This window comes from Papio anubis, chromosome 20, assembly GCF_008728515.1.
Source record: "Papio anubis isolate 15944 chromosome 20, Panubis1.0, whole genome shotgun sequence".
Classification (NCBI taxonomy): domain Eukaryota; kingdom Metazoa; phylum Chordata; class Mammalia; order Primates; family Cercopithecidae; genus Papio; species Papio anubis.
The window spans coordinates 44,913,439-44,936,909 of NC_044995.1; the positions used below are offsets into that span (position 1 = coordinate 44,913,439).

Below are 23,471 nucleotides of genomic sequence, written 5' to 3' on the forward strand. Positions count from 1 at the left end.
CTAGGGTGGTAGCAGCAGGGATGGAAACAGGCGGCGGGATTTGAGATCTGGTTTGGAGGTTGAATGAACAGGACTCGCTGCAGGGTAGAATGTGAGGACAAGACAGAGGGAGGGACTCCCAGGTCTTAGGCTCGGCTCACTGGGTGAACAGCGGTTCTAACACCTGACTATGAGTTCCAGTTTTTAAAATCCACACATGAATGCATGCACATTTATACATGGACCTCCCCACACACATGCACACACCCGTGCAAGCGCACACACACACATGAATGCATGCACACTTATACATGGACCTCCCCACACACATGCACACACCCGTGCAAGCATGCACACACACACATGCACCAATGCACAGGTACACACATGCACACACCTGCACACAGCACATATATGCACACCCACTTGCACATGTGATGCATGTACACACATACACACACGTGCACATGCATGCAGGTACATGGACCAAATGCACATGCACACAGATGCACAACACACATGTATGCATGCACCTGCCCACATAAGAACACACATTTACATGCCAGCACATGTATGCATACACAGGCATGCACACGTGCAAGTGTGTACACAATACACACTTGCATGCACACAACTGCATACACACATCCACATGCACACACCACACACATATATGCATGCAGACTCAGGCACACACACAGAGCACACATCCACTCCTTTATTCCACTCTCGTATTTTTCACTGCACTTGTCACATCCAAACACAACAGAAGGCCAGGCACAGTGGCTCATGTTTGTAATCCCAGCACTTTGGGAGGCTGAGGTGGGCGGATCGCTTGAGGTCAGGAGTTTGAGACCAGCCTGACCAACACAGTGAAACCCCGTCTCTACTAAAAATCCAAAAAGCAGCCAGGCATGGTGGCACGCGCCTGTAATCCCAGCTACTTGGGAGGCTGAGGCAGGAGAATCACTTGAACCCAGGAGGTGCAGGTTATTCTAAGCTGAGATCGTGCCACTGCACTCCAGCCTGGGCAACAGAGCGAGACTCCCTCTCAAAAAACAAAAACAAACCCACAACATTTTATTTTCTTGTTTATGAGGTTTCTTGTCTCTCTGGCTTCACCAGGAGAGGAGCACCATCGAAGCAGGGAACCTTGTCGCCATTGTTCACTGCCGTATTCCCCACACCTAGAGCAGAGCCTGGCATGGACAGAAAGTCCTCAGGAAATATTTGGTGGCCCCAAGCAAAAGAAGCATCCAGGAAGGGAAAGCTGGGGGCTCCCCACTGCACTTGCCACTTGAGTCACATTTTCAGAAGCCTCTGGAAAGTGTGAGAATCTGCATGAGTGAGAGTGAGACAGGGCCAAGGCCGGGGGCGGAGGGGACAGGAAGAAGAGGAGGGTGAGTGGGGGAAGGGGTGGGGCTGAACCCCAGCTCTAAAGGCGGCCCTCGGGTGTCTGTCCGCAGCGTGCACAGCCCAGGAGGGTTGAGCAATTTTGGTTTCCTCTGAGGTTGAAGGACCCAGGCGTGCCAGCCCCGCTCCAGGCACCTTGGGCATGGAGGAGAGTGTCGTACGGCCCTCAGTGTTTGTGGTGGATGGACAGACTGACATCCCATTCACGAGGCTGGGACGAAGCCGCCGGAGACAGACGTGCAGTGTGGCCCGGGTGGGTCTGGGTCTCTTGCTGTTGCTGATGGGGGCCGGGCTGGCCATCCAAGGCTGGTTCCTTCTGCAGCTGCACTGGCGTCTGGGAGAGATGGTCACCCGCCTGCCTGTGAGTGGGACCGGGGGGCTGACAGTAGGTGGAGGCAAGGGGGGCTCTCCTGTGTCACTGTGGGTCACTGCATGTCTGTGTGTGTGTGTGTGCAGGACAGGGCACAGGCTGAGAGCAGCTGGCTTGACTGGTTGCTGCTCCCAGCCTTGGGCAAGTGAATTCACCTCTCTGAACCTCAGTGTCTTCATCTACAAAATAAGGGCAACCTCTTCATAGGGGGCGAAGTATGCTACGGCGTGTGTGGTACCAGACAGTGCCAGCTCCACCCGTCGGAACTGACACCGCAACACTGCCATGCACACCCCTGTGCACACACACATGCATTTTTTCTGTACTTTTTTATTTTCGAGACAGAGTTTCACTCTTGTTGCCCAGGCTGGAGTGCAATGGCGCGATCTCTGCTCACCACGACCTCCGCCTCCCAGGTTCAAGCGATTCTCCTGCCTCAGCCTCCCCAGTAGCTGGGATTATAGGCACGCACCACCATGCCCAGCTAATTTTGTAATTTTAGTAGAGATGGGGTTTCTCCATGTTGGTCAGGCTGGTCTCGAACTCCTGACCTCAGGAGATCCACCCACCTCAGCCTCCCAAAGTGCTGGGATTACAGGCACGAGCCACTGTGTCCGGCCTTCTCTGTACTCTTATCACTGCTACTGAGATTGTCATTAATTCTCTGACCATTTCCATCTGTGGAAATCTCTCGGGCTGCTTCCAGCTGGCCGTGGACGTGTCCGCCTGTCTGTGTGCCTCACCTGGGGGTCTGTGTGTGCCCAACACCATGCCCATGTGGGCTTGGCCCCTTTTGTGTCCTGGGTCTAGATCCCGTGGCCACACATTCCTGTCCACGTACCCACGTGGACGTATGTGTGTGTACCCACATGTCCACACACCCGCCTATCTGCAGCCGGTGTATTTGTGTTGTGTGTCTTTGTCTCTGGGTCTCCGTGTCTATAGACACACATGAATCCATAAACCACAAACCACATGTCCACACATCTGAGGCCACATGTGTCTTCTAAGCATTGTGACGATGTTGAGGTCTGTGCCCTGTGGCAGCTGCTATATCCCAAGGGTGGCGTCCATGTGTCCAACCATCTCGCTGACCGCATTTTCTTGTTTTTGAGACAAGGTTTCTCTCCCATTGCCCAAGCTGTAGTGCAGTGGTGCAGTCTTGGCTCACTACAACCCCACCTCCCGGGTTCAAGCCATTCTCCTGTCTCAGCCTCCTGAGTAGTAGCTGCGATTACAGGCATCCGCCACCATGCCCGGCTAATTTTTGTATTTTTAGTAGAGATGGGGTTTCACCATGTTGGCCAGGCTGGTCTCGAACTCCTGACCTCAGGTGATCTGCCTGCCTCAGCCTCCCAAATTGCTGAGATTACAGGTGTGAGCCACCACACCTGACCTTGTCCATGTATTTTTAAATATTACTTATTTATTTAATTACATATTTATTTATCTTAGAGACTGGGTCTTACTCGGCTGCCCAGGCTACAGTGGAGTGGCATGATCAGAGCTCACTGCAGCCTCAAACTCCTGGGCTCAAGCAAGGCTCCTACCCCAGCTTCATAAGTAGCTGGGACTACAGGCACCCACCACCATGCCCAGCTAATCTTTAAAATTTTTTGTAGAGATGAGGTCTTGCTATGTTGCCCAGACTGGTCTTAAACTCCTAGCCTCAAGCCATCCTCCCACTTTGGCCTCCCAAAGTGCTGGGATTACAGGTGTAAGCCACCGCACTGGGCAATGTTACTTATTTATTAAACCCTTTTATTTTATTTTATTTTATTTTTGAGATAGAATCTCACTCTGTCACCCAGGCTAGAGTGCAGTGGTACAATCTGGGCCCACGGCAACCTCCCAGGTTCAAGCGATTCTCCTGCCTCAGCCTCCGGAGCAGCTGGGATTACAGGCGTGCACCATTGCCACGCCCAGCTAATTTTTGTAGTTTTAGTAGATACAGGGTTTTACTGTGTTGGCCAGGCTGGTCTCGAACTCCTGGCCTCAGGTAATCTGCCTGCCTCAGCCTCCCGAAGTGCTGGGATTAGAGGCGTGAGCCAATGCAGCCAGCCTATTAAACCCTTCTCTAGTGCATACTATGTGCCAAGCACTGTAATAATGCCTTACATATATTAATTCATTCAATGCCAAGCAGACACTATTCACAACTCTATTTACATAGAAGGAAACTGAGGCACCAGGTGGTTGTCAGGCTGCTAGGCAGGGGGTGTGTGTGTGCAAGTGAGTGCATGTGGCCCTGTGTACGCATCTGAGGGTGGTGTCGGTGGCCACGGTCCTCGTGTCTCACAGCCGTGTGTGAGCAATGCAAGGGCGTGGCCCCACTGCAGGTTCTTACCGTAGGCACCTTCTGCATTTTCAGGACGGACACGGAGGCTCCTGGGAGCAGCTGATACAAGGTGAGTCAGGGTCCTGGTCCCAGGGAAGGAGGCGAGATGATTCCCACGCTGCCCCCACCCCTTGGTCAATTGCCCAATATGATTTGCACAACTGGCCAAATCCTCACAGGTGCCCCTCCCCCAGGCCTGAGAAGCAGAAGTTTGGGTCACTCCGGAAGGGGTGGGGTTGAATCCAGGAGGTGTACAGGATGACCCTGTAGAAGGCTGGCTTTTACCTCCACTGTCTTCGTTTCTAACCTCTGACCTCTCTCCCCAGAGCGAAGGTCTCACCAGAATAACCCAGCAGCGCATCTCACAGGTGAGGGGGACCCTGGATCCTGGCAAGGGGCAGGGGTCAGAGCGTCTCCGGAAGACCAGATAAACGCTATACATACCAGTGTATTCATTCATTCATTCCTTATTTACTCACAGAGTTGCTCAGAACATAGGCCACAAGTGCTACGTGTTTCCAGTTTTATTTATTTTATTATTTTCTTTTATTTATTTATTTATTTATTTATTTACTTTTGAGAGAGTCTCGCTGTGTCGCCCAGGCTGGAGTGCAGTGGCATGATCTCAGCTCACTGCAATCTCCACCTCCAGGGTTCAAGCAATTCTTCTGCCTCAGCCTCCCAAGTAGCTGGGATTACAGGCACCCACCACCACACCCGGTTACATTTTTTTGTATTTTTAGTAGAGACGGAGTTTTGTCATGTTGGCCAGGCTGGTCTCAAACTCTTGATCTCAGGTGATCCTCCCACCTCGGCCTCCCAAAGTGCTGGGAATACAGGCATGAGCCACCGCGCCCGGCCTAGTTGTATTCATTTAATGAACTCTCATATAGTACTTATGCTGTGTTATGTGCTATGACACGCTTTCTACATATCAATTCATTACATTCTAAGCAGGTGCTATTAATGTGTCCATCTAACAGAGAGGGAAACTGAGGCACACAGCAGGTGCGAGATGCTGCCTTGGTTTCTCGGTTTTGCAAATTTGCATGTTTGGACACTTTTTTTTTTTTTTTTTTTTGAGACAGGGTCTCACTCTGTCACCCAGGCTGGAGTGGCACTATCATGGCTCACTGCATCCTCAACTTGCCAGGTGCGAGCGATCCTCCCACCTCAGCTTCCCCAGCAGCTAGGACTACAGGTACCTGCCACCATGCCCAGCTAATTTTTTTGTTCTTTGTAGAGATGGCGTCTCCCTATGTTACTTCATCTGGAACTCCTGGCCTCAAACTCCTGAGTTTAAGGGACCTTCCTGCCTCAGCCTCCCGAAGTGCTGGGATTATAGGGGTGAGACGCCACACCCAGCCAAGTTTTGACACTTTTGGCAAGTCACTTAACGTTTCTATGCCTCAGTTTCCCCACCTGCAAAAGAGGGATGCAAAGAGTTGAGATGTAGACTAAACAAATTAATTTGCTTCTCTGTGCCTCAGTTTCCCTCATCTGCAAAGCAGGATTAAAGTGAATTAATACATGCAAACAGGCTAGGCAGGGTAGTTCATGCCTGTAATCCCAGCACTTGGGAGCCTGAAGGATCGGTTGAGCCCAGGAATTTGAGACCAGCCTGGGCAACATTGTGAGAGCCCGTCTCTACAAATACACACACATGCGTGCACACACGCACACACACACACACACACACACTGCCTAGTGGTGACTGGCCTGGAGTCACACAGCAAAAGACAGACATGTGAGGACAGACGTGGTGGCTCACACCTGTAATCCCAGCACTCTGGGAGGCCGAGGTGGGTGGATCACCTGAGGTCAGGAGTTCAAGACCAACCTGGGCAACATGGCAAAACCCCGTCTCTACTAAAACTACAAAAAGTAACTGGGTGTGGTGGCGGGCACCTGTAGTCCCAGCTACTCAAGAGACTAAAGCAGGAGAGTCGCTTGAACCTGGGAGGCAGAGGTTGCAGTGAGCCGAGATCATGCCACTGCACTCCAGCCTGGGTGACAGAGTGAGACTCTGTGTCAAAAACCAAACCAAACCAAAACAAAACAAAACAAAAACAGAGTAACACATGTGCTGACCGGCAGCCCCCTTTTGTCTCTCTCTCCCAAACAGGCGCCAACTCCAGCTTGACGGGCAGCGGGGGACCGCTGCTATGGGAGACCCAGCTGGGCCTGGCCTTCCTGAGGGGCCTCGACTACCACGATGGGGCCCTTGTGGCCAACAAGGCTGGCTACTACTACATCTACTCCAAGGTGCAGCTGGGCGGTGTGGGCTGCCCGCTGGGCCTGGCCAGCACCATCACCCACGGCCTCTACAAGCGCACGCCCCGCTACCCCGAGGAGCTGGAGCTGTTGGTCAGCCAGCAGTCACCCTGCGGACGGGCCACCAGCAACTCCCGCGTCTGGTGGGACAGCAGCTTTCTGGGTGGTGTGGTGCACCTGGAGGTTGGGGAGGAGGTGGTCGTCCGTGTGTTGGATGAGCGCCTGGTCCGACTGCGTGATGGCACCCGGTCTTACTTCGGGGCTTTCATGGTGTGAAGGAAGGAGCGTGGTGCATTGGACGTGGGTCTGACACATGGAGAACTCAGAGGGTGCCTCAGGGGAAAGAAAACTCACGAAGCAGAGGCGGGGCGCAGTGGCTCACGCCTGTAATCCCAGCACTTTGAGAGGCCTAGGCAGGTGGATCACCTGAGGTCAGGAGTTCGAGACCAGCCTGGCCAACATGGCAAAACCCCATCTCTACTAAAAATACAAAAATTAGCCGGACGTGGTGGTGCCTGCCTGTAATCCCAGCTACGCGGGAGGCTGAGGCAGGGGAATTTTGCTTGAACCCGGGAGGCGGAGGTTGCAGTGAGCTGAGATCGCACCACTGCAGTCCAACCTGGGCAACAGAGCGAGACTTTGCCTCAAAAAAAGAAAGAAGAAAGAAAACTCAGGAAACAGATCTTGGATCACATGCGAGGGAACCCAAAACTCGAAGGCGGAGAGTTCAGTGGGCACCACCAGGGACCAAGAACTCAGCCATCTTGAGGGGTTGAAGACCCAGCAGGCACCTTCAGAAGACCCACGTAGACTGCAAACCCTGCCATGGACAATACTAAGGACAAAGACCCAGAGACTTGGGGTCTGTGGGCTCCCAAACATTGGGTAAAGTTGATTTGCCTGATATTCAGGAAGAAGGGGTGAGGGGTGGGTATTTATGCTTTTCATTCAGAAGAAAGTGGGACTTGGGACTCCAGGAACTTGGCTGGGGGTGGGAAACTTCCTCCACTTCCCTCCTCTCATCATGAGTACAGACAGGGTGGGCGGGAGACTGATCATCAGGACTCATCATGTAGAGCCCAGCCCACCCCACCTACAGTCAGTGTCACATACTCAGATCCCACCCACAGACTGGTGGCCACACCTCAGCCTGGTCACAAAGAGTTACACTCGGATACATGGGCACAGCAGTGTGCTCATAAATGTTTAAAAACCAGCTGTCCTCGGAGGGGGATAGCTTTGTAATGTTTGCCAATTTCCATGGTGCAAATGCTGCCACCATGGCTGATTTCATCACTGCCAAGCATAGACATCCCCAAGAGGGCACCACAGATCTGTCCCTGGCATCCGGCCCAGGACCTGGCACAAAGCAGGCCCTAGGGAAATGCTTGCTGATTGAAAGGAAGGAAGAAAGAATGACTATACAGTCACACCTATGGCATCCCACGAAATCTGTCACATGGCTGCGTAATCTCAGCCATTCTTTCACAACTATAGACTCATACACACGAAGTGCCAGACTCATGCACAACCGCAGAATGACATGGAAGTCATAGACGGCATCACAGACAGTCGCAGCACTGTGTGTATGTGAAAACACAACCACACAAAACTCAGACAGCATCCCAGCCACACAGCCACCCCCAGAGGTGCCACCGTCACACTTGGTAATTAATACTCATTAGATCAGACACAGAGAGACCAAGTTATAGTCAGACCTGGTTACACACACATACACACGCACACCACCACAATGGCAAACACACATGACACACATCACAATGACAAACACACATTATACACACACATCACAGTGACAAACACATGACACACACACATCACAATGACAAACACACATTATACACACACATCACAATGACAAACACACATTACACACACATCACAGTGACAAACACACATTACACACACACATCACAATGACAAACACACAACATTATACACATATGCACACAGCCTGAGGGCCTTCCTCAGCCCAGACTAACACATCTTGGGGTGAGGACCAGCCCTTGTTCATCACCCTGGGCCTCTTAACCACTGATCTTTGAAATAAATGGCAAAGAGTTGTACCTGGATCTGTCTAGTTCTTGGGGGAAGAAACTGAAGAAGGGGAGAGAGGAATTGTCAGGCCCAAAGAGCCCCACAGGGAAAGGGAGGAGTCGGAGGGGGGGCAATCATTAGCAACAGGTGGTGGCTCCTAGAGGCAGAGGGATGGAGGTAATGACCCGTGGAGGTCATTTTACAGACAAGGAACCTGAACCCAGTTGGCTCAAGTCCATGCAGGAAATGTGGGGGAAACCAGAGACCTCACGTCTGGATCTGGCTTCCTCTCCAATCCACAATTCCTGAGGAAGTAGAGGCTACATCCCGCAAGACGCCCTTATTAGACACATCCAGGACAGAGTGACAATCCGCCAAGCCAGTTAGAAGCATAAAACACAGGGAGCTGGTGGGTTGGGTGGGGGCAGATAATGATATGCATGCAAATTAGAGGGCCTATGCAAATGAGTATTGCCACGGAGGGACTCCTTAGTTCCTAGGACTCTAGGATATGGGTTTCGACCCCAGAGGCGAATGTATTGTTATTATCATTTTGTTGTTGTCATGAATGACAAGTCAAAATTTGTGGGCTGCTGTTGTTATTGCCAATAGTATTCTTGCCATTGTTGCACAGTACAGGGATGAAGGAAACAGAGTCTGCAATCAGATGATCCTGGGTTCTGAGTCCACTCTGCCACTCACTAGCTATACGACCTCGAGCAAGTTCCATCACCTCTCAGTGCTTCAGTTTCCCCATCGGCAAAATGGTTGTGGGGGGAGAGGAACAACAGTACAGATTCACCATCGCAAATTCAAAATGCTCCAAAATCTAGGCTGGGTGTGGTGGCTCATGCCTGTAATCCTAGCACTTTGGGAGGTCAAAGTGGATGGATAACCTGAAGTCAGGAGTTCCAGACGTGGCCAACATGATGAAACCCCATCTCCTAAAAATACAAACAATTAGCTGGGTGTGGTGGGGGGGCACCTGTAATCCCAGCTACTCGGGAGGCTGAGGCAGGAACCCGGGAGGTTGAGGTTGCAGTGAGCCGAGATCACACCACCACATTCCAGCCTGGGTGACAGAGCAAGACTCCTATCTCAAAAAAAAAAAACCATACTCCAAAATCTGAAACTTTTTGAGCCCCAATGTGATGCCACAAGTGGGAAATTCCACAACTCACCACATGAACAGGTTGCAGTGGAAATGCAGGCACGCACCACAAAGTTTACTCAGCATCCTCAAGGGAAATCCCCGTCAGTAGCTATATATCATTTTCTCACATGCCAGATAGGTATCTCACATCTTTTACTGTTAAGTACTTATGGGTGAATAAGTGGAGGAAAGCGATTGCTGGTTAGTAGTATATAATTTCAGAGTCAGGAATGATGGTGATATTGGCCGGGTGCGGTGGCTCACACCTGTAATCTCTTTTTTTTTTTTTTTTTTTTTTTTTTTTTGAGGAGAATTACCCGCTCTAACTCCTTTGAAACTAGGATCTGATGTGTGAATCTCAGCTCACTTTCTGGCTTTCAGCCTCCTGGGTTTTATGCCATTCTCCTGCCTCCAGTACTCACAGTGGCGCTGGGACTACAAGTGCCAGCCACCTAAGCCTGGCTAAATTTTTTTTTGTATTTTTTAAGTAGAGATGGGGTTTCACCTTGTTAGCCAGGATGGTCTCGATCTCCTGACCTCGTGATCCGCCCGTCTCGGCCTCCCAAAGTGCTGGGATTACAGGCTTGAGCCACCGCGCCCGGCCTCACGCCTGTAATCTCGATGTGATACCCTACCTTGTTTTTAACCTGATTGACTCTCTCCTAGCAGACAGAGCCAGACAGATTCCATTTTGACTCCTTCACTGACAGCCCCTTACTCACCCCCCTTCCTTAAGGACTTAAGCTGACTCCCAGCACATCCAAGAATGCAATTACTGATAAGATACTGTGGCAAGCTATTTCCGCAGTTGCCAGGAATTCCTCCTGTTGATAGCACCCAAAGCCCCCGTGTCTATCACCTTGTGATAGATTTAAAGCCCCTGCACCTGGAACTGTTTGTTTTCCTGTTACCATTTATCTTTTTCACTTTCTTGCCTGTTTTGCTTCTGTAAAATTGCTTCAGCTAGGCTCCCTCCTCCCCTTCTAAACCAAGGTATAAAAAGAAACCTAGCCCCTTCTTCAGGGCCGAGAGAATTTTGAGTGCTAGCCGTCTCTTGGTCGCCGCCGGCTAATAAAGGACTCCTGAATTAGTCTAAGAGTGTGGCGTTTCTCTATAACTCGTTCGGTTACAACACCAGCACTTTGGGATTCCAGCCGAGGGGCGGGGGGGTGGATCACCTGAGGTCAGGAGTTTGAGACCAGCCGGGCCAACATGGTGAAACCCCTTTCCTACTAAAATACAAAATCAGCTGGGCATGGTGGCGTGTGCCTGTAATCCCAGCTACTTGGGAGGCTAAGGCAGGAGAATCGCTTGAATCCAGGAGGTGGAGGTTGCAGTGAGCTGAGATCGCGCCATTGCACTCTAGCCTGGGCAACAGAGCATGACTCTGTCTCAAAAAAAAAAAAAAATACAAATAATAAATAAATAAAAGGAATGATGACGATGCCAAGCAACCACAGATTGTCCACATGGGTGGCTGAGACAGTGACCTTTGCTTTCAAACGGTTCAGTGTACACCAACTTTGTGTCATGCACAAAATTATTAAAACTATTGTATGAAATTATCTTCAGTCTATGTGTATAAGGTATGTATGAAACATAAACGAATTTCTTTTTTTTTTTTTTTTTTTGAGGCTGAGTCTCCCTCTGTCTCCCAGGCTGGAGTGCAATGGTGTGATCTCGGGTCACTGCAACCTCTGCCTCCTGGGTTCAAATGATTTTCCTGCCTCAGCCTCCCGAGTAGCTGGGATTACAGGCGCCCACCACAACCGGCTAATTTTTTTTTTTTTTTTTTTTTGTATTTTTAGTAGAGACAGGGTTTCATCATGTTGGCCAGGCTGGTCTCGAACTCTCAACTTCAGGTGATCCACCCCCTCAGCTTCCCAAAGTGCTGGGATTACAGGCTTGAGCCACTGCGCCCGGCATATTCAAGGCCTAGGCATCTTGTGTGAGTTATACATTTATATACATCCTTTGGCTTCAGGCAGGAGCTGTTACTGTCTGCACATTTTAGATGCAGAACTGTGATCCGAGAGAGGCAGGGATGCTCTTTACCTCTGCCAAGGGTGAGCAGTGGATTCAGGGCAGTTTCCTGCCTCCCTGCCCTTGCTGGGCTGGTGGGAGGTAGGAGAGCCCCCAGTACCTGGCCCCAGCCCCTGCTGGAGTTTCCTTCACTCTCATCATGGTCTTTCTGTTTCTGTGGCTTTGAGGAGGAAACCAAGGTGTGGAGAGCATGTATTGATAAAAGTCACCAGCAGCTACCAGCTTCCGCCTGGGGATGGAACCTCTTGCTAAGTTTAGCCTCCAAAAAATCATTCTGGGAGGGGTCTCTCAACCTGAAGGAGCAGGAGAAAGAGGAAGAAGGAGACATGGGTGAGGAAGAGGATGGAGAGAAATGGGGAAGGGCAGATGAAGAAAGAGGAGGTGGAAGGAGGGAGGAGGAGGATGGAGAGGGAAAGAAGGGGGAGAGTCAGAGGAAGAGTGGGGGTGGAAGGTGATGGAGGGGAAAGAGAGGAGGGGAAGGAAAGTCAGGGAGGGGAGGAAAAGATGAGAGGCGACCAAGGAAAAACCCCACAAAGACTGGTGCGACAAGAGACCTTACACCCATACTTGACCTTCAATAAAGTATAGGAACAGAGACCTCCTATACCAGGCTGCTAACCCACTTTTGACTTCTGAGAAGTTTATCTACCTCATTTCCGCTTCTCGCCTCCTGGGCTCCAGCATCTTTTCAGATTGCATCCTCACTGCACCCTCCAACCCGCCACCACCATCAGCTCTTCCTCAGGACCTGAAGTCCACCGTCCTCACCCTACCCCCACCCCCTGGGCAGGAAATCCTCCCCGCTCTTCATCTCTTGCCAAGACCAAGAGGTGGTAGAAGTGAAAAAGCCATGATGAGAAAACAAATTATTATTATTATTTTGAGACTCAGTCTGGCTCTGTCACCCAGGCTGGAGTGCAGTGGCGAGATCTCGGCTCACTGCAACCTAGGCCTCCCAGATTCAAGCAATACCCCTGCCTCAGCCTCCTGAGTAGCTGGGATTACAGGTGCACACCACCATGTCCAGCTATTTTTCTTTTTTTTTTTTTTTTTTTGGTAGTTTTGTTAGAGATGGGGTTTCAACATGTTCACCAGGCTGGTCTTGAACTCCTGACCTCAGGTGATCCACCTGCCTCGGTCTCCCAAAGTGCTGGGATTACAGGAGTGAGCCACCATGCCCGGCCGAGAAAACATATTATTAGTCTCATAGTAGGATGCTATGTTCCTCCTGCTGAATGGCACAGCATTTGAACACTTGAGATGCATCGTTGTAGAGAATCAGGCTCGTTCTCATACTGGTCCGATGACCAGAATGTGAGGCAGAGGCAAGAGTCAATTCACCAAGGTTTCCTTGGCCAGCTTGAGCACCCATCTGAGAAAATCACCAGCCACAGATGCCTCTGTGACTGTTTTCCAGAGAAGTTTCAGGAGGTTTCGTATTTACACATTTTTTCTTTTCTTTTTTTTTTTTTTTTGAGGCGGAGTTTTGCTTTTTTGCCCAGGCTGGAGTGAAGTGGTATGATCTCAGCTCACTGCAAACTCCACCCCCTGGGTTCAAGTGATTCTCCTGCCTCAGCCTCCCGAGTAGCTGGGATGACAGGCGCCTGCCACCATGCCCGGTTAATTTTTGTATTTTTAGTAGAGACGAGGTTTTGCCATGTGGGCCAGGCTGGTCTCAAACTCCTGACCTCAGATGATCCACCCACCTCGGCCTCCCAAAGTGCTGGGAACACAGGCATCAGCCACCGCGCCCGGCCTACACATTTCCTTAAAAAGACAGTAAGGCAAACCCTTACATTCTTGTGAGACTTTAGTTAGTACCCAGTAAATCTACATTTTACATAAGATAAGGTGAATGTTTGAAGAGGAAGGGAGGAATGACTAATCTTGCCTTGTCTGTGCTCTTCACCTGGGAAGATAAGCTTGTAATCGACATTGTCACTGTGAAATGGAACAGACTTTAGCTTTAGATTACAGACCTATGGTTAACATTTTCACATTGTTGTTTATAGGAAGCCAGCAAAGAATTTCCTGAGGAAAGATCTGTGGGGATTAGCCCTTCATAGATACCTGCGGCCTTCTACTTTTGGGGCTGGGGGGATATAGTTGATACATGAAACCAGTGACAGCGCTATTCATTGGATAAGGGTGTGACAATAACTCAGCCTCCAAGCTCAGCCTTCCCTTTTGCACAAAGAGATTGAGGGTTCTGATATTTTTTATTTTCCTTTACAAGCCAGATCCCCTGAGGTCAAATCCCCACTCTGTCACTTCCCAGATGGGTGACCTTAGTATTCATCCTTGGCAGCTATAGGCCTCAGTTTCCTCATCTGTAAAAGAGGATGAAAAGTGGCCTCTACCTTACCCTGGCTATTGTGAGATTACATGGCTTGAACCCTTAGGTACTTTTACAGAGCTTGGCCCACAGTGAGCTCTTGAATCCTTAGTAGCTATTCTTTTGGTAAGCATGTTATAATCATGTTTATAATGTGCACATTTAAATTTCTGATTCTTTTCAGTTATTACATCAAAAGTGGCCTCACCACTCACAGGCCACATCTAGTGTATTTTTCAAACGGGAATTGGGAGCCAGTATGTAAACATTTGAACATTTTGCACATGGGTGGCTCACGCATATAATCCCAGCACTTTGGGAGGCTGAAGCAGGTGGATCCCCTGAGGTCAGGAGTTCAAGATCAGCCTAATCAATATGGTGAAACCCTATTGGTGTTTCACCCACAAGCCAGGCGTGTTGGTATGTGACTGTAGTCCCAGCTACTCAGGAGGCTGAGACAAGAGGATTGCTTGAACCAGGAGGTGGAGGTTGCCATAAGCCAAGATCGCACCACTGCACTCCAGACAGGGAGACAGAGCAAGACTCCATCTCAAATAAATAAATTAATTAATTAAAGAAAGAAAATTTTGTACATGGAGATGGACAAATCCAGATTTCTGGGTTTTCTTGGGGAAGTGGAAGCTGTGACAACAGCCCAGGTTGGATAGTGGCTGTCTCCTTTGAATATGGCAAGGCCTCATCAGCTTACCACAGTCCCCACCACTCCCAGTTGCCTCTCACAGAGGCTGAAGGCCAGTGGTCTTTCATCATCATACTCATGCTGTTGTTTTTAAGTAATAGTAATGTTAATTATACTTCACATTTCTGGAGTACTCACTGTGCACCATGAGGAGTGTTATTCATTCACTTTAACTTATTTAATTATCACAATAACGTTGCAGGGAGGGACTATTTTGACTCCTGTTTTACAGATAGGGACATCCAGGTACCGAGAGGTTAAGTCACTTCTCCATCAAAGGTGAGAAAATATATAACAGCCTGACACGACCAAAAGTTTTAAGAAAAATGAGAGTTCATCGTTATATTAGTTCCCTGTTGCTGCTGAAACACATTATCACAAACTTAGTGGCTTAAAACAACACTGTTTTATTTTCTTACAGGTCTGGAGGCCAGAAGTCCAAAATGAGTCTTATGAGGCTAAAATTAAAGTATCAGTAGAGTTGTATTGTTTTCTGGGAGTTCTAGGGAATAATTCATTTTTCTGCCTTTTCTTTTCTTTTCTTTTCTTTTTTTTTTGAGACAGAGTTTCACTCTGTCACCCAGGCTGGAGTGCTATGGCATGGTCTTGGCTCACTGCAACCTCCACCTCCTGGGTTCAAGTGATTCTCCTGCCTCAGCCTCCCAAGTAGCTGGGACTAAAGGCGCCTGCCACCACGCCCAGCTAATTTTTGTATTTTTAGTACAGAATGAATTTCATCATGTCGGTCAGTCTGGTCTCGAACTCCTGACCTCAGGTGATCCGCCCACCTTGGCCTCCCAAAGTGCTGGGATTGCAGACGTGAGCCTGTACCTGGACTTCTGACTGAGGACACTGAGGTAATGATAAAGGTGTGTCGCTTTAAGCTGCCAGGTTCGTGATAATTTACACAGCAATAGCTAGCTAATAAACCTTTTGCCCCTACGTTTTTTTCCCAGGGTCTACCTTTATGGGAACTCATACTAAGGCACAAAAGCAGTTTATATAAATCTCAATCCGGTCTGGGCATGGTGGCTCACGCCTGTAATCCCAGCCTTTGGGAGGTTGAGGCGGGTGGATCACCTGAGATTAGGAGTTCGAGATCAGCCTGGCCAACATGGCGAAACCTCCATCTCTACAAAAATTAGTTGGGCATGGTGGCACACGCCTGTGGTCCCAGCTACTTGGGGAGCTGAGGCGGGAGGATCCATTGAGCCTGGGACACGGAGGTTGCAGTGAGCTGAGATCGTGCCACTGCACTCCAGCCTGGGTGACAAAGCGAGACCCTGTCTCAAAAAAAAAAAAAAAAAAAAAAAAAAAAAATTAAATCTCAATCCACAAGGAGTGCAAAGTTAACTTTCTTTTTTCATTAATGTAACGTTATTTATATTTCAAGACCCCTTTGTACCAGAATGCCGAGAACCTGCCATCAGTCCCTCAGAAACCATCTCTTCCTACATCCTGTTTTCCCAAGACTTTCAAAGTTCCAGGAGGCTTTGGAAGTGCGGAGGCATTAAGAGTGAGGAAGAGACTCAAAGTGAGGAAGAGACTCATTCTCAAAATGCATGTCCATAAAGCGTCCACCATCCGTCTGCTCCTGGCCTATCAGACCTTCTTTCTTGTCCTTGTTGCTTAGAAAGGCAGCGCCTTGGCTGGGCATGGTGCCTCACGCCTGTAATCCCAGCACTTTGAGAGGCTGAGGCGGGCGGATCACGAGGTCAAGAGATCGAGACCATCCTGGCTAACACGGTGAAACCCCGCCTCCTAACCTAAAATACAAAATTAGCTAAGAGTGGTTGAAGTACATGTAGTCCCCAGCTACTGGGAACTAAAGGCAGGAGGTGCTTGAACCCAAGAGGCAGAGGTGGCAGTGAGGCTGAGATCATGCCTGGGTGACAGAGTGGGACTCTGTCTCAAAAAAGAAAAAAAAGAAGAAAGAAAGAGAGAGAGAGAGAGAGGGGAAGAGGGAAGGGAGAAGAGGAAGAAGGAAGGAAGGAAAGGAAGAAGGAAGGAAGAAGGAAGGAAGGAAGGAACGGGCAGGCCAGGCGGCGCTGACTGCGGGCGAAACGCGCGCTGCCGCCGCCACCACGGCGGAAGACGGCAGGCGGTACGGCAGCGGCAGGCCGGGCGTGGGCGGGCGGGCGGGCAGGCGGGCGGGCTGGCGTGCCGATTCAGATCGGATCGGATCCGCTCCATCAATCTCCAGACCAGTCCTTCTCTGTCTCTCTGTGGCCAGGGCAGAGTCCAAGCCCATTCTATCTTTGGGTTCCTCTAAAACTCCCCCGGGGAACTTTCCATGTTTCTAGATCTCTACCTAAAAAGCAGGGTATAGGAACTTTCCTCCATGTTATGGGCTGCACTGTGTTCCCCCGAAATTTACACACTGAAGTCCTCACCCCCAGCACCTCAGAATTTGACTGTATTTGAAGATTCTATCTTTGAAAAGGTAATTAACTTAAAACGAGGCCCTTAAGGTGAGCTCCAATTCAATAAGACTAGGGTCTCTATAAGAGGAGGAGATTAGAACAGGGACACAGACAAAGGGACCATCCTATAAAGACACAGGGAGGGCAGGGCGTGGTGGCTCATGTCTGTAATCCCAGCACTTTGGGAGTCCGAGGCAGGAGGACTGCTTGAGCCCAGGGGTTGGAGCCTGTAGTGAGCTATGATCAGACCACTGCACTCCAGCAGCCTGGGTGACAAATAAAATTTTTAAAAATCACAGGGAGAAGCCGGGTGAAACTGATTTTGGACTCTGGGCTCCAGAACTGTAGGACAATAGACTTGCAGTGTTGTTTTTATTAAGAGACAGGCTGTCAGCCAGGCTGGAGTACAGTGGTGTGACCATAGCTCACTGCAGCCTCAAACTCTTGGACTCAAATGATCCTCCTGCCTCAGCCTCCCAAGTTGCTGGGACTACAGGTCCATGCCACTGCACCTGACTAATTTTTTTAATTTTTTGTAGAGTCAGAGTCACGCTATGTTGCCCTGGCTGGTCTTGAACTCCTGGCTCAAGTGATCCTCCCACCTTGGCTTCTCAAAGTGCTGGGGCTACAGGCATGCACCACCATGCCTGGCTATTTTTTTTATTTTTTATTTTTTGTAGAGATGGGGTATTACTATGTAGCCCAGGATGGTCTCAAACTCCTGGCTTCTCACTACACTCCCACCTTGGCCTCCCAAAGTGCTGGAACTGCAAACGTGAGCCATTGTACCCAACCAATTTGTGTTGTTTTAAGCCATTAAGTGTGTGGTAATTTGTTATGATAGCAATAGGAAAATAGTGGGGATTGGGTAGCACACCACAGCATCCACCATAGCCCACCCTTTATGCCACGCAGATTCGTGTGTGTGTGTGTGTGTGTGTGTTCATTTGTTTTTTCGCTGGAGTGCAGTGTCACAATCTCAGCTCGCTGCAACCTCCTCCTCCCGGGTTCAGACGACTCTCCTGTCTCAGCCTCCTGAGTAGCTGGAATTATAGGCGCCCATCATCACATCCAGCTAATTTTGTGCATTTTTAGTAGAGATGGGGTTTCACCATGTTGGCCAGGCTGGTCTCCAACTCCCGGCCTCAGGTGATTCGCCCAACCAGGCCTCCCAAAGTGCTGAGATTACAGGTATGATCCACCGTGCCCGGCCCGGATTCATTTGTTTTATAGAGACTCACTGCAGCCAAGATTGCGCCACTGCACTCCAGCCTGGGCGACAGAGCGAGACTCCGTCTTAAAAAAAAAAAAAAAAAAAGAGACTGACTGCATTTGAGAACAGCTACTTAGCATTCTTGGTCTCTATGCCAGCCAGAAAATGAAGCCACAGTCTACACTGCAGGAGTGGAATCTAGGAGCCCCCGTGAGTGTTCACCCTCCCCCTCTCCCACTGTCCCTTCTAAAGTCCCTTTATCTTCAGGGGCCCTTCTGTTAGTGTAGGTGGCTCACCTGGTGAGGTCACCTAGATCCTCATCCCTGAGGGATCTGAGACCTTGCTCACCATGTCTTTAGGCCTTTAAGGGCGACATTAATCTCTGCTATTCCACTGTGATGCAACCTTGCATTTGTTCATGTTTTTGTTTTTGTTTTTGCTTGTGTTCGTGTTTTTGCTTTTGCTTTTTTTGAGACAGAGTCTCACTCTGTAGCACAGGCTGGAGTGCAGTGGCACAGTCTTAGCTCACTGCAGCCTCTGGCTTCCGGGTTCAAGTGACCCCTCCTGCCTCAGCCTCCCTAGTGACTGGGACCACAGGCACGTGCCGCCACGCCCCGCTAATTTTTGTATTTTTAGTAGAGATGGGGTATCACCATGTTGGCCAGGATGGTCTTGAATTCCTGGCCTCAATGTGATCCACCCGCCTCGGCCTCCCAAAGTGCTGGGATTATAGGTGTGAGCCACCGTGCCCAGCCCAACCTTGCATTTGATTTACTGTCTTGGTCAGTGAGAGGTGACAAGGAAAGCGATTTTAGGGGTTTCCATTGGTCTTATCCACAGGAAAAGTTTGCTGACACCTTATCTACTGAGTCACTTCCGTATGCTCAGTGCTTAACCCAGATCATCTCACCATCACCCCACAATGCTGATACTCTGATTGTCCCCTAACTACAGATGAGGAAACGGGGACACGAGGGGGTGAGGTAACTAGTGCAAGGTTCTTCATCTAGGAAGTGGCAGATCTTTCTGGCTTCAGAGCCCGTGCCCTAAACCACTCACCTATATCTTCTGGGTAGATATATGGGCTGGTACCAGCCTATGCATAGACCCCATTTTATTATCTGCTCTCCTACTGATGGGCACATAGCCTGCTTCACAGTGTTATGTTCATGAGGTTCATGACATCCAAATGAGTGTCTTTCTGTGCAGGTGGGCCCCTCGCCATAGGTCCTGGGTGACCTCAGATGAGGGTTTGCAGAAGGGTTTTGAGCCTTTGGGCGTATCATCCCAGGACTTCAAATCCAGCCCTTTGCACCTGCTTCCCTTCATTTCCCACCCTTTCTTTGTTGTTGTTGTTGTTTTTGTTTGTTTGTTTTAATTTTTTTTTTTTTTTTAGATAGTTTCTCTCTGTCGCCCAGGCTGGAGTGCAGTGACGCAATCTTGGCTCACTGCAACCTTTGTCTCCCAGATTCAAGTGATTCTCCTGCCTCAGCCTCCCGAGTAGCTGGGATTACAGGGACTCGCCACCACACCCGGCTCGTTTTGTATTTTTAGTAGAGATGAGGTTTCTCCATGTTGGTCAGGCTGGTCTCCAGCTCCCAACCTCAGGTGAGCCGCCCGCCTCGGCCTCCCAAAGTACTGGGATTACAGGAGTGAGCCGCTGTGCCCAGCTGTTTGCTTTATTTATTTATTTATTTTTAGATAGAGTTTCTGTTGCCCAGGCGGGAGTGAGTGGTGCAATCTTGGCTCATTGCAATCCCTGCCTCCCAGGTTCAAGTGATTCTCCTGCCTCAGTCTCCCGAGTAGCTGGGATTACAGGTGCTCAGCACCACGTCTGGCTAATTTTTGTATTTCTGGTAGAGATGGGTTTTTGTCATATTGGCCAGGCTGGTCTTGAACTCCTGACCTCAAGTGATCCACCTGCCTTGGCCTCCCAAAGTTCTGGGATTACAGGCATGAGCCACTGTGCCCGGCCCTTCCATGCTTTCTTCTCCATGTTCCTCTTTACCCCGCCCTCGCCCCACTTCAGGATACTCTCACTAAAACTTGGCCCTGAAAACTGAATTGCCACAGTTTGGGGGCTCCTATATCACTCTGGTCAAGTCTCTTCACCTCACTGAGCCTCAGTTTCCCCAGCTGTACAATACAGAAAAAGAAAATAGCTCATTCCTCACTAAGTCACTGGGAAGATTCAAAGAGATCCTGCATGGAAGGATAATGATTTTGAAATAATTTAAGATTTTTTTTTTTCCATTCTTCCTTCTGATCCAAATCTCCACTCTCTCAATTACTGGTTGGGTGACCTTAAGCGGCTGACTTAACCTTGCTGTGCCTCAGTTTCCTTACCTGTAAAAAGGAATAAAAGCATCCCCATTATGTCATACCTCATAATATTTCCCCCTACTACTCGGGTATGGTTAAGACAGCACAAGTGTTTAATTTTGTTGTTGTTGTTTTTCAAGACTGAGTTTCGCTCTTGTTGCCCAGGCTGGAGTGCAGTGATGCGATCTCGGCTCACCGCAACCTCCATCTCCCGGGTTCAAGTGATTCTCCTGCCTCCGCCTCCTGAGTAGCTGGGATTACAGGCATGTGCCACCACGCCAGGCTAATTTTTTGTATTTTTAGTACAAACGGGGTTTCTCCATGTTGGTCAGGTTGGTCTCGAACTCCCAACCTCAGATGATCAGTCTGCCTTGGCCTCTCAAAGTGCTGGGATTACAGGCATGAGCGAGCGCACCTGGCCCACAAGTGCTTAGTTTAGCAGTTCTTGGCACAAACTAGGTGCTCAATAAATAACAGCCACTAGCTAGGCATGGTGGCACCTGCCTGTAATCCCAGCACTTTGGGAGGCAGAGGCAGGTGAACTGCTTGAGCCCAGGAGTTCAAGAGCAGCCTGGGCAACATAACGAGACCTTGTCTCTACAAAAACTAAAACTAAAAACTTAGCCTGACATGGTGGCACCCACCTGTGGTCCCAGCTACTCAAGAGGCTAGAGTGGAGGATCACCTGAGCCTAGGGAAGTTGAGACTGAAGTGAGCTATGATCACACCACTGCACTCCAGCCTGGGCAACAAAGAAAGACCTTGTCTCAAAAAATAAATAAAATTTAATTTAAAATTATTTTTAAGGCCGGGTGCAGTGGCTCACCTGTAATCCCAGCAATTTGGAAGGCCGAGGGAGGCAGATCACTTGCAGTTAGGAGTTCGAGACCAACCTGGCCAACATAGTGAAACCCCATCTCTACTAAAAATACAAAAATTAGTCGGGCATAGTGGTGGACTCCTGTAATCCCAGTACTCCATAGGCTGAGGCAGGAAATCGCTTGAATCCAGGAGGCAGAGGTTGCTCACGCCTGTAATCCCAGCACTTTGGGAGGCCAAGGCAGGCAGATCACCTGAGGTCAGGAGTTTGAGACCAGCCTGGCCAACATGGAGAATCCCTGTCTCTACTAAAAATACAAAAATTATTCAGGCGTGGTGGTGGGTGCCTATATCCCAGCTACTCAGGAGGCTGAAGCAGGAGAATCACTTAAACCCAGGAGGTGAGGTTGCAGTGAGCTGAGATTGCACCATTGCACTCCAGCCTGGGCCACATAGCAAGACTCTGTCTCAAAAAAATAAAAAATAAAAATAAATTAAGATCCTAGATATTGTCGTAATTACATTTTCATTCCTCCTCTGATCCTCCATGAGTAACTTAGAGAGCCTATATGATATCAATTCCTTTGGTAGAGATGTGATTTATCACCCAGTATAAGGCCAATTTTTCTAAATATTCCCTAAGCATTTTTAAATGCATCTATTTTTAATTATGGTAACATATATAAGATAAAATTTACCTGTAATCCCAGCACTTTGGGAGGCCGAGGTGGGTGGATCGCCTGAGGTCAGGAGTTCGAGACCAGCCTGGCCAACATGGCGAAACCCTGTCTCTACTAAAAATACAAAAATGTACTATTTTAACAATTTTAAGTGTACACTTCGCTGATATGAAGTATATTCACATTGTTATGCAACCATTACCACCGTCCATTTCCAGAACGTTTTTTCTCTTACAAAACTGAAACTCTGTACTCATTAAACACTCACACTCACTCCCCATTCTGTCCTCCCCAGCCCCTGACACCCACCTTTCTCCTTTCTGTCTCTATAAATTTGCTCCATGATTTATTTATATAAGTAGAATTATAACAGTATTTGCCCTTTTGTGGCTGGCTCATTTCACTTAGAAAAATGTCTTCAAGTTTCATCCATGTTGTAGGATATATTAAAACTTCATTCCTCTTCAGGGCTGAATAATATTCCATTGTATGGATATACCACATTTTGTTTATCCATTCATCCATCAGTAGACACTTGGGTTGTTTCTATATCTTGGTTACTGTGAATACTGCTCCTATGGCCACAGATGTAACAATATGTGTTCTCATCCCTGCTCTCAATTCTGTTGGGTATATACATAGAAGTAGAATTGCTGGATCATAGTAATTATGTTCTTATGTTGGGAGGAAGTGCCATACTGTTTTCCATAGCAGCTGTCCCATTTACATTCCTACCAGATCCCTAAGTGTTTCTTTTTTCTTTTTCTTTCTTTCTTTTTTTTGTTTTTTTTTTTTTTTGAGGTGGAGTCTTGCTCTGTTGCCATGGATGGAGTACAATGCTGCCATCTCGGCTCACTGCAACCTACACCTCCTGGGTTCAAGCGATTCCCCTGCCTCAGCCTCCCGAGTAGCTGGGATTACAGGCATCTGCCACCACACCAGGCTAATTTTGTATTTTTAGTAGAGATGGGGTTTCACCATGTTGGTCAGACTTGTCTCAAACTCCTGACCTCAAGTGATCCACCTGTCCCAGCCTCCCAAAGAGCTGGGATTACAGGCATGAGCCACCACTCCTGGCCCATAAGCATTTCTTAATGTGTTTTTTTGTTTGTTTGTTGTTATTGTTGCTGTTTGTTTGTTTGAGATGGAGTCTCACTCTGTCACCCAGGCTGGAGTGCAGTGGCTCCATATCGGCTCACTGCAACCTCCACCTCCCAGGTTCAAGAGATTCTTCTGCCTCAGCCTCCCAAGTAGCTGGGATTACAGGTGCCCGCCACCATATCCTGGCTAATTTTTGTAGTTTTAGTAGAGACCGCATTTCACCATGTTGGCCAAGCTGGTCTCAAACTCC

General features: G+C 49.0%; 1 protein-coding gene across 2 annotated transcripts; it reads left to right on the forward strand.

The window, feature by feature from the left end:
- Positions 1-1,392: 1,392 nt before the first annotated feature.
- Positions 1,393-8,467, forward strand: TNFSF14 (TNF superfamily member 14). Of its 2 annotated transcripts, none has more exons than XM_021930584.2 (4): positions 1,393-1,645; positions 4,134-4,170; positions 4,427-4,468; positions 6,226-8,467. In XM_021930584.2, the coding sequence occupies exons 1-4, from the start codon at positions 1,535-1,537 to the stop codon at positions 6,648-6,650; spliced, it is 615 nt and encodes a 204-aa protein (XP_021786276.1). In that variant the 5' UTR covers positions 1,393-1,534; the 3' UTR covers positions 6,651-8,467. The 2 variants fall into 2 exon arrangements, with proteins under 2 accessions (XP_021786276.1, XP_009191566.1); XM_009193302.4 differs by having other exon boundaries at positions 1,408-1,753.
- Positions 8,468-23,471: the final 15,004 nt, after the last annotated feature.